Raw genomic sequence first — 11,747 nt, forward strand, 5'->3', positions numbered from 1 at the left:
TACTTGTAAAGGATAATTCATAGGAGTATGAGATACGTTGATTAATTATATACTCCTCGATCCTCGAGTAGTTTAACAAATCAAGTCTTATATATTAGTGGTTCATATATGAAATACATTATCAAATAAAGAAATACCGATGATCAATTTAAGGAGATTTATATATTAAATTTGATATTAATAAACTTTTGTTGATCGATAAAATTAAATTTATATAATTAAAAGGTATATAATTTCGATTTATAAAAATTAAATTGATCGATAAAATTAAACTTATTAAATTTAACTTTTTAATTCATATGTAGTTAAATATAATTTATAATATACATATATAATTTTAATTAATAAAATCGACCTCAAAAGGTAAGTTTATATTAAATAAATTAATAAATATCGACCTTAAATATCAATATATTTAAATTATTGTTTAATTTATATAATATCAACTTTACGATATTAATATTTATTGAAAATTTTCAAATATAGATAATTATTTTAAAACTTATAGACATCTCGTGGTCCTGTAAATTAACACTTTCTTTAAAAAAAAAATGATAAACTCAAAACCCTAGTCATTTTTTCCCCTCCAAGCCTCTCTAACTTTTCCCTCACGCTCGACCCAACCTCAACCGCCGCTCACCCCCAATTCGCGACCGGCGCTGCAGCAGCAGGTAGCGCCACTACACCCGACCGACCGCCGCGCCGCCTCGATCAACAGCAACAGGTCGCAACAGCAGAGAAGATCGGCGGCAGCAGCAGAGCGTAGCTGGCAGCTGCAATCTCCGGCAACAGCTACAAACAGAGGGAGTATACATCAAAACTCACTTGGAAGCATCAAATTCCGGCAGTGACAGTAAGCTTATCTTACTTGAGTAATTTTTAATTCAATCTTCTCCCATCTATTCATGTGGGTGTTCTTTCTTTTTCTATGTTGATGTTTGTTCCTTCTGTTTTGTTCTTTGATCGAAAATAAGTCTCATCATTCGAATCAGAGTATGCTGTTAGTTGTGAAAGGGCAGTTGATGATATAAGCGTAGAATAACATGTACTAATGAATAATCTTCAATGAAATGCAATTGTGTGTTGTATCAACATTTTGTATGACTATTTCAATCAACTTCTCCTTAATCCTAAAAACTAATCCTAAAAAAGTTCGAGGGTGGCTATATGAATCAGTCCATACTGATACTCTGTTTTGTTCTGATTTACACACTTTCCTGGAAAACAGCAAGCCTATTATAAGTTTTAGCTGCTCGGACTCTCTAAAAACAGTTATATGTATGTCGAATCCAAAAAGTAGTACTGTGTCTGCGTGAGTTTGATCCTCAAAAGATAATACTACTTTTTGGAGGAGTTTGTTGGGAAAAATAACACAAATAATATTCACAATTATCTATGTTGACTGATAATTATTGAATCTTTCAAATCATTTGTTACTAAATTTTGGAAATAGGCAGTTGAAAGGGTTGATTTTTCTATGTTGTTTTGTGCCATGTAGTAACTAATAATTATTGAATCTTTTTCCGGTGTTGAATGGGTTGATTTTGTGTGCTAGGCAACTAAGGAAGCTCAACATCTAAAAAGTTGATATAAGCTTATTTCATCAAAATAGGAGATAAGATTTGGCGTTTCTAAATTTCTACATTTCAAGTAAAATTGTTTTTATAATGTGTTTGTCTCCATCTAGTATTGATACTTCGCTTTGTGATAATTTGTTTGTGTCCATCGAGTGTTTGTTTGGCATAAGTACGAGCACTAGTTGATCTTATTGATGACAAAATTGATTTTCTTGCAAAATCGATTTGTGTCCATCTAGTGTTGACACTTAACTTTAAATTTAGAAATAACATATTTGTTAAGTATAAGTACCAACACTAGTTGATCCTATTGATGACAAAATTGATTTTCTTGCAAGATCGATTTGTGTCCATCTAGTGTTGATACTTAGCTTTAAATTTAGAAATAATATATTTGTTAAGCATAAGTACTAACACTAGTTGATCTTATTGATGGCAAAATTGATTTCTTACAAGATCGATTATGTCCATCTAGTGTTGACAAGCTTTAAATTTAGAAATAATATATTTGTTAAGCATAAGTACCAACACTAGTTGATCCTATTGATGACAAAATTGATTTTCTTGCAAGATCGATTTGTGTCCATCTAGTGTTGACACTTAGTTTCGATTTAAGAATAATGTGTTTGTTGAGTATAAGTGTCAACACTAGTTGATCCTATTGATGACAAGATTGATTTTCTTGCAAGATCGATTTGTGTCCATCTAAAGTTGACACTTAGCTTCAATTTCGGAATAATGTGTTTGTTAAGTGTAAGCTTCAACTTATATAATGTGGTTTAGTTGGTAAATATATTGTCGGAATTAAGTTAAAACTAAACAAATTAGACTTAAAAAGTTGTTAAGTTCTTCAAATAAGTTAAAATATGTAATGTGATTTAGTTGGTGAATATAGTGTTGGAATTAAGTTAAAACTATACAAATTAGATATATAAAGTTGTTAACTTCTTCAAATAAGTTAAAATATGTAATGTGATTTAGTTGGTGAATATAGTGTTGGAATTAAGTTAAAACTATACAAATTAGATATATAAAGTTGTTAACTTCTTCAAATAAGTTAAAATATGTAATGTGATTTAGTTGGTTAATATAGTGTTGGAATTAAGTTAAAACTAAACAAATTAAACTTATAAAGCTGTTAAGTTCTTCAAATAAGTTAAAATATTTAATTTGATTTAGTTGGTGAATATAGTGTTAAAATTAAGTTAAAACTAAACTAACTAGACTTAGAAAGTTGTTAAGTTCTTCAAATATGTTAAAATATGTAATATGATTTACTTGATGAATATAGTGTTGGAATTAAGTTAAAACTAAACAAATTATACTTAGAAAGTTGTTAGGTTCTTCAAATAAGTTAAAATATGTATTTAGTTGGTTAATATAGTGTTGGAATTAAGTTAAAACTAAACAAATTAGATTTATAAAGTTGTTAAGTTCTTCAAATAAGTTAAAATATTTAATGTGATTTAGTTGGTGAATATAGTGTTGGAATTAAGTTAAAACTAAACCAATTAGACTTATAAAGTTGTTAAGTTCTTCAAATAAGTAAAAATATGTAATGCGATTTAGTTGGTGAATATAGTATTGGAATTTAGTTAAAACTAAACAAATTAGACTTGTAAAATTGTTAAGTTCTTCATATAAGCTAAAATGTGTAATGTGATTTAATTGGTGAATATAATGTTGGAATTAAGTTAAAACTAAACTAATTAGACTTATAAAGTTGTTAAGTTATTCAAATAAGTTGAAATATGTAATATGATTTAGTTGGTGAATATAGTGTTGGAATTAAGTTAAAAATTAAACAAATTAGACTTGTAAAGTTGTTAACTTCTTCAAATAAGTTAAAATATGTAATGTGATTTAGTTGGTGAATATAGTGTTGGAATTAAGTTAAAAACTAAACAAATTAGACTTTTAAAGTTGTTAACTTCTTCAAATAAGTTAAAATATGTAATGTGATTTATTTGGTGAATATAGTGTTGGAATTAAGTTAAAACTAAACTAATTGAACTTATAAAGTTGTTAAGTTCTTCAAATAAGTTAAAATATGTAATGTGATTTAGTTGGTGAATATAGTGTTGGAATTAAGTTAAAAATTAAACAAATTAGACTTGTAAAGTTGTTAACTTCTTCAAATAAGTTCAAATATGTAATGTGATTTAGTTGGTGAATATAGTGTTGGAATTAAGTTAAAAATTAAACAAATTAGACTTGTAAAGTTGTTAACTTCTTCAAATAAGTTCAAATATGTAATGTGATTTAGTTGGTGAATATAGTGTTGGAATTAAGTTAAAAATTAAACAAATTAGACTTGTAAAGTTGTTAACTTCTTCAAATAAGTTCAAATATGTAATGTGATTTAGTTGGTGAATATAGTGTTGGAATTAAGTTAAAAATTAAACAAATTAGACTTGTAAAGTTGTTAACTTCTTCAAATAAGTTCAAATATGTAATGTGATTTAGTTGGTGAATATAGTGTTGGAATTAAGTTAAAAATTAAACAAATTAGACTTGTAAAGTTGTTAACTTCTTCAAATAAGTTCAAATATGTAATGTGATTTAGTTGGTGAATATAGTGTTGGAATTAAGTTAAAAATTAAACAAATTAGACTTGTAAAGTTGTTAACTTCTTCAAATAAGTTCAAATATGTAATGTGATTTAGTTGGTGAATATAGTGTTGGAATTAAGTTAAAAATTAAACAAATTAGACTTGTAAAGTTGTTAACTTCTTCAAATAAGTTCAAATATGTAATGTGATTTAGTTGGTGAATATAGTGTTGGAATTAAGTTAAAAATTAAACAAATTAGACTTGTAAAGTTGTTAACTTCTTCAAATAAGTTCAAATATGTAATGTGATTTAGTTGGTGAATATAGTGTTGGAATTAAGTTAAAAATTAAACAAATTAGACTTGTAAAGTTGTTAACTTCTTCAAATAAGTTCAAATATGTAATGTGATTTAGTTGGTGAATATAGTGTTGGAATTAAGTTAAAAATTAAACAAATTAGACTTGTAAAGTTGTTAACTTCTTCAAATAAGTTCAAATATGTAATGTGATTTAGTTGGTGAATATAGTGTTGGAATTAAGTTAAAAATTAAACAAATTAGACTTGTAAAGTTGTTAACTTCTTCAAATAAGTTCAAATATGTAATGTGATTTAGTTGGTGAATATAGTGTTGGAATTAAGTTAAAAATTAAACAAATTAGACTTGTAAAGTTGTTAACTTCTTCAAATAAGTTCAAATATGTAATGTGATTTAGTTGGTGAATATAGTGTTGGAATTAAGTTAAAAATTAAACAAATTAGACTTGTAAAGTTGTTAACTTCTTCAAATAAGTTCAAATATGTAATGTGATTTAGTTGGTGAATATAGTGTTGGAATTAAGTTAAAAATTAAACAAATTAGACTTGTAAAGTTGTTAACTTCTTCAAATAAGTTCAAATATGTAATGTGATTTAGTTGGTGAATATAGTGTTGGAATTAAGTTAAAAATTAAACAAATTAGACTTGTAAAGTTGTTAACTTCTTCAAATAAGTTCAAATATGTAATGTGATTTAGTTGGTGAATATAGTGTTGGAATTAAGTTAAAAATTAAACAAATTAGACTTGTAAAGTTGTTAACTTCTTCAAATAAGTTCAAATATGTAATGTGATTTAGTTGGTGAATATAGTGTTGGAATTAAGTTAAAAATTAAACAAATTAGACTTGTAAAGTTGTTAACTTCTTCAAATAAGTTCAAATATGTAATGTGATTTAGTTGGTGAATATAGTGTTGGAATTAAGTTAAAAATTAAACAAATTAGACTTGTAAAGTTGTTAACTTCTTCAAATAAGTTCAAATATGTAATGTGATTTAGTTGGTGAATATAGTGTTGGAATTAAGTTAAAACTAAACTAATTGAACTTATAAAGTTGTTAAGTTCTTCAAATAAGTTAAAATATGTAATGTGATTTAGTTGGTTAATATAGTGTTGTAATTAAGTTAAAACTAAACAAATTAGACTTATAAAGTTGTTAAGTTCTTCAAATAAGTTAAAATATGTAATGTGATTTAGTTAGTTAATATAGTGTTGGAATTAAGTTAAAACTAAATAAATTAGATTTTGGAATTAAAGAGTTGCTGAAAAAAGAGAACATATATTTTTTATGAAACGGGTTAGCAAGGAAAGTAAGACAAAGATACGAAGTGGATAAGAAAACAATTATTGAACTGGAATTGCTTGTGGCTCTGTTTTTTCTTTTTATAATTGGCAGTGGTGCTTAATGCAATAGCATATGTATTGTTGATTTTGTATTAGATGTATAGTTGATAATCTTTTTATGTATCTGAAGTACTTATTAGATGTATAATTGATAATCTTTTTATGTCTCTGAAGTACTGAGATACTTTTACGTGTGACAAAAATGGTGCGTGCATACAAAGTAAAAGGGGAGAAGAGAAAAAAGAAAGGAGAGAATTATGATAAAGAAGAAGAAATTGAGGTACCTTTGGAAGAGGAGGAATCAACAAAAAGAGTGAAGACAGAACACTCTGAGGCAGACACCGAGGCAGCTGAAAGAGTTGTAGATTTACTATCTGGCATTCCTGTTGTTGCAACTGACCAAACCAATAAACCTGGTGTTATTTTCATCATTGAAAGAGCTTCTCTTGAAATTGCTAAAATTGGAAAGGTCTGTCTCTATCTTTGCAAATGTCATTTCTGTTCCTCTACTTTGTATGTTTGAGATTCTCTACTTTAGAAGAAGCTTGTAGCTTTATCAGTATTATATGATGTTATCCAACATCCCACCAGCTCATCTTATTATTATCTTTAGCATCGCGTATAATGCTTATCCTTCCCTTCACCATGTATAAAAGAAGTTGAAGTTATTGTGTGTAATGATCTCTTTCTCTTGTCGATGCAGACGTACCAACTTCTGAATTCTGATGAACACTCCAACTTTCTGAAGAAGAATGGCCGGAACCCTTCTGATTATCGGCCTGATATTGCGCATCAGGTTAGTTGACTTTGGAACTCCAGCCCTATCTTGTTGCTCAATACTCCTATAGTATGAACAGAATGGTGTTCCTGTAGACTCCAGATTTAAGTGTTTGTCGTTTGAGACACTATCTGCATGCATGTGGGCCATAGATCAATTGTAACCGACAAGAAGTTGATGGTTCAAACTTCTGTCAACTTTTTGTGGAGATGGGTGGTGGAATTTCCTGGTCAGGTATTGAGTCCTGCTAGTGAAAGTATGTCGAATACGGACATGGAGAGGGATATCTGGTAGTTGGCCATGAAATCACCAAGTAGTCATTTTAATAGCTCTTTGATAATATATTGACATATATTTCTCTAGCCCAATCATCATGGTCATATGCCTTTACGAAAAATCTTGCTTATTCACTCTAGAGTCCACTTATTCAATTCTACAGTCCACTTTGCAATCAAAGCTATATCTAATATATGCTGTCCATCTATACTAGTTGTTTTGTCCCAAGAGATAAAACGAAAATTCTACTGAAAGTCTAGAGAACATAACAAAATTAGGACTATGGATAAGTGGGCTAAGCATGTTTTTTTGCTTAATTACCCTACTGACACTAAGTTTTTAGTTTCTGCCACTGTCAAAAGGAGAATAAAACAAATAGGAAATCAGATGCCTTCTCAACCCACCACCTCTGGTTTTGTGCAACTCAGGCTCACTCTTTATGCTGCATTGTTTCATTTATACATTTGACGATATCAACCGCGGCATGATGCCTCTACGTCAGCTTCTTTATTTCTCTCGGAAGCTTCTCAATACCTTACATGAGAAGATGCAGATATGGATTGATTAAGCTGTGGTTTCACTTCCACATTTTTCCTCAGAGTTAATTCTTTAGACGAGTTCATCAAATTGATCTTGCTTCTATTCTACTTCTTTCTGGTTCAGATTCGGAGTGTGTATTGGAACTGGAAAGCATAGATGGAATTGCAGTGTGCTGGGCTTGGCTTCTTCTTTAGTATATAATTTCTTGTTGAAATAGAAAGAAGAGAAAAAACTGAGCAGCAGTTGTTGAAAAGTTTAATAGAAAAGGAGAACACTGTTTTTCCCTTCCTTACTGTTTGATCTTCTTGGAGAAAGCAGGAAGATAAGATGTAAATATATTTGCTTGATTGCACCTCAGGGCTTGTAGGATGTGAACATTTTAATTGATGTCCATGGCACCCTTGTGAAAGTCCTTACTTTCCCTATTATACCCTCCTTTTGGGACAATAATTACTGCTTCCATCCATTTTCAGTACAGTATGTAAGTGAAATAAGTACTAAGTCCTTGCAAAGCTAATTGAAAAAAGGAATTGGTGTTGCATGTTGACCATCTTCATTTGCATTTAATTATCGCACAAAGTTCACGATTGCTTTATGAGGCAATGCAATTAGTTATAAATCCTCATTCGCCTTTTCGGCTTTTCCTGAAATGTTTATGTGAGTTCTTCTTTCCTTTGACAGGCAATGCTTTCAATTTTAGATAGCCGAGTAAATAAAGCTGGGCGACTGAAAGCTTTGTATGTGAGGACTGAGAAAGGTGTCCTTTTTGAAGTAAAACCTCATGTTCGTATCCCTAGGACATTTAAGAGATTTTCTGGCATCATGTGTAAGTTAATTTACCTTGAGCAAAATTTCTTCACTCATCCCTTTTTGTGCTTTTATTTCTATATATGATCTGCGATTTGTCTAATTTTTCTGTTTTCTGATGTTGCTTCAATTTCAGTGCAGCTGCTACAAAAGCTAAGCATAACTGCTGTTGGTAAGCGAGAGAAACTGTTGCGTGTTATAAAAAACCCTGTTACACAGTACCTACCCATCGACTGTCGGAAGATAGGTGAATAATTTATCTGTTTTCGTCCCATCTGTAATGGAATGTTCTTGATAATTGACTAATACCCCACTTTGCTTATGCATCAGGCTTCTCTCATAGTTCTGAGAAGCTGGTGGATATTCAGGACTATGTTAATGGCGTCAACAATGACATGAACCTTGTCTTTGTGGTATGTTCTAGTTTAATTTTCTATAGACAACTACATTTTAGTGTGAAGTTATAGTTTACTTGATATTTGACATATGCAGGTTGGGGCTATGGCCCATGGGAAAATTGATAAAGATTATGTTGAAGATTATTTATCAAGTAAGCTAATTCTTCCAATTAGAGTGCTGTCATTTGATTCTTCCGACTTTATCTTGATTTGCATGGCGTTAGTAATTAATGTAGGAATGCGAACATCTATTACTTGTGCATGTATGCTCAATTGGTAACACTAGGGTAATATTGATCTTCCTGTAGATTAAAAGTACTTCTCAAGAGCCACCTTATGACTTTGGCAAAGAAAATTGTAGGTTGCGGCCGCTGTAGAATGTAGATATGGTTGGAATGTTGAACATAATCTTTGATTTTTTAATCATGTATTCTAGTATATGCCGTACTCATACACAGTGTTATGAAAGGCGCTCGCCTCGTCGCCAAAGGCGAGAGGCGAGGCGAGGCGAGGGTGGCTCGCCATTCTCTGGCGAGGCGAGGCGAGGAGAAAAAGGCGAGCCCCTGGCGATCGATGGCGCTGAAATGGCGAGCGAAAGGCGCCGCCTTTTTGATTAAAAATTTTTGACTTAATAAAATTAGTCAAAATTAGGGTTTTCTTTTTTTACTTTTGAAAATTTCTGAAATCCTCCACATCGCGACTCTCTCTCTCTCGATCGATTCACTCTTCTCTTCTCCTCCATCGCGTCGCTGCTCCCTCGCTGTCGCGTCTCTGCTCCCTCGCTCTCCCTCGCTGTGGCGTCTCTTCTCCCTCGCGACTCTCACTCTCTGTTTTCAGGTTTTCAGGTAATGTTTTCTCATTTCTGATTTCTCTCTTCTTCTTCTGTTCTTATTTTTTCTGTTCTTCTTCTTCTTCTGTTCTTATTTTTTCTGTTCTTCTTCTTCATTTTTTTTTTTAATTTTGGTAAGCAGCAGTCAGGCAGTGCTTACTGCTTTGTGTAAGTGTAACAAGTGTTAATTTTTTTTTTAAAATTCTTTTCCTAATTATTTATTCCAATATTTCTAAACAGCGAATTAATTGAATTGTTTGGTCTTTAAAGTTTTAGACATTTTAGTATCTACTATTGGTTTTTGAATTGAATATTTGCTAATATGTGTTATTGCTATTAAGACTTTGGATAAAATATGCAATTAAATATTTTTAATTTTTGGTATTAATTGGCGCCTTTATTCAAAAAGGCAAGCGCCTCGCCGCTCGCCTCGCCGCGTGGCGAGGCAGGCCCTTGTCGCCTTTTGTCGCCTCTCGCCGTCCACAACACTGCTCATACAAAACTTGTAAAGGGAGAGATTGTTCTCTCCCTATGAGTTGTTTGGTTCAGTTCAGTGTCAGCCTGTCAAACTCTGAAAGCAAATATATGCGGGCTCTCAACTGCATCTAAACCTACTTGATACTTTTAAAACATCCCGTAGAAATGAAAACTCGTCTTGGTATACTGTGAAGTTTGATGATGAGTTATTGGTGCTATGCATGTATAGTCTATGTAAATGCTCAACTAGGTCCATGCTGTTTTTACTACATCTTGGCAAATTATTGCATTGTTTCTGCAGCTGAACCTTGTCTAATCATCTTACTGTATGTTGCAGTTTCAGATTATCCATTGAGTGCTGCATACTGCATATCAATGATCACGAATGCCATGGAGCGCAAATGGAATATTTTGTAGACTGACCTTAGCTATATTCTCCCAAGACATACTTTATATAAAGTTGTCCTTGCTAGTTTTCTTTCTATAGGCCTTTTTGGGTCGTTAAGTTGTGTAAAGGGCAAATGACCCTCACATTTTGGAGTGCCCTTTTTGCTCGTTTACGATCAGTTTGAAACATTTTGCAGACTTATTGATCGTATAAAGTTGAATTTTGATTTTTGGAATCTCCCTTCGTGCAGAGGCCAACATTGACTATTCTTATATGAATTGTCAACAATGTTGGTTCTGCTTTGTTTTCAAATCCAAAAAGCTCTTTCTACTTAGAATAGGAAGATACTGTCTATTGTTTCATCAAAATTAAAAATTTAACTATATAGCCCCTAGTTTTATAGTTGAGAGAATTAGTTGGTCCATTTTGGTATTTATAGCCTTCATTACACAAGCATACAATTGGAGTTTACAAAATTAAACATCAATCTGGAATTTGGAACAATGAGCTAGCTAGTTTGGTGTGCAGAGAAAGAAACTGGATGACGCAGCCAATGTTGCCTTTAGTGGAAAATGGATTTAATAGACAAATAAGGGATAGGCAAGAATCTGTTCTTGAACTCTAGAGAACAGGCGGAAAGAGGTTCATCAGAGTGATAGGGAAAGCTTATAGCATTTCAGTATGTCAGGGTTCGAGGGAGGCTTTTTCTCTGGAATGTCAACAATGTTGGCCGTGTAACATGACAATTAAAAGTCGGTTTGATGACGGAAAAAATCCTCTCTAACCATGAAATTATGTGGTTATGACGGAAGAAATTCCACCGTCACTTTTGATTTTACACGATGGATCATACCAAAAGTCCACCCACATTATATTCATTCGAGTTTCTAATTTTATTTAAAACACAAAATTATTTTAGGTTCCAAACTAAATGAAATTGTTAGGTAGTGGAGCCTGATTAATTTTAGGTTTTCCTATTTATTCTCTATTTTAGGTTTTCCTATTTATTCTTTATTTTAGGTTTTCCTATTTATTCTCTGTAACCAAAAATACTCTGATTTATTAATATAAATATACCTCACCGCCGTGGAAGTTTACTCACGGGGTGTTACCACGAAATATTGGGTTTTCTCTTTCTCTCTCTAGATCTCTCATCTCTTTCTCTTGAAAGTTCTTGTGTTCTTCATTTATCTAGTGTGTGTGCGTGAATTCGATCCTAACAACTTGTATCAAAGCTATGGAAATTCAACACGATCACTGAAGATGGATAGTTCGAAGCTTGGAATCGAGAAATTTGATGGATCCGATTTCAGTTTCTGGAAGATGCAGATCGAAGATTATTTGTACCAGAAAGATCTTCACGAACCGTTGACCGGGGTGAAGCCGAAATCCATGACGGAGGAGAAGTGGAAACTCAAGGATCGCCAGGCTTTAGGGTTGATCCGGTTGACTTTGTCAAGAAACGT

The 11,747-nt window shown here is 31.8% G+C and overlaps 1 protein-coding gene across 1 annotated transcript; it reads left to right on the forward strand.

Moving 5' to 3' along the window:
* Positions 1-541: 541 nt before the first annotated feature.
* On the forward strand, positions 542-10,516 carry LOC107007641 (ribosomal RNA small subunit methyltransferase NEP1). Its single transcript, XM_015206334.2, has 8 exons — positions 542-853; positions 5,963-6,257; positions 6,492-6,584; positions 8,064-8,208; positions 8,326-8,436; positions 8,520-8,602; positions 8,682-8,739; positions 10,231-10,516. The coding sequence occupies exons 2-8, from the start codon at positions 5,991-5,993 to the stop codon at positions 10,308-10,310; spliced, it is 837 nt and encodes a 278-aa protein (XP_015061820.1). The 5' UTR covers positions 542-853; positions 5,963-5,990; the 3' UTR covers positions 10,311-10,516.
* Positions 10,517-11,747: the final 1,231 nt, after the last annotated feature.

This window comes from Solanum pennellii, chromosome 12 (genome assembly GCF_001406875.1).
Source record: "Solanum pennellii chromosome 12, SPENNV200".
NCBI classification, from domain to species: Eukaryota; Viridiplantae; Streptophyta; class Magnoliopsida; order Solanales; family Solanaceae; genus Solanum; species Solanum pennellii.

Excerpts from the sequence above, each read along its gene's own strand:
- LOC107007641 (XM_015206334.2), top strand. The coding sequence starts at position 5,991 with ATGGTGCGTGCATACAAAGTAAAAGGGGAGAAGAGAAAAAAGAAAGGA. Across the intron at positions 6,585-8,063 it reads GGCCTGATATTGCGCATCAG|GCAATGCTTTCAATTTTAGA; the intron begins GTTAGTTGACTT and ends TTCCTTTGACAG. Across the intron at positions 8,437-8,519 it reads CATCGACTGTCGGAAGATAG|GCTTCTCTCATAGTTCTGAG; the intron begins GTGAATAATTTA and ends CTTATGCATCAG.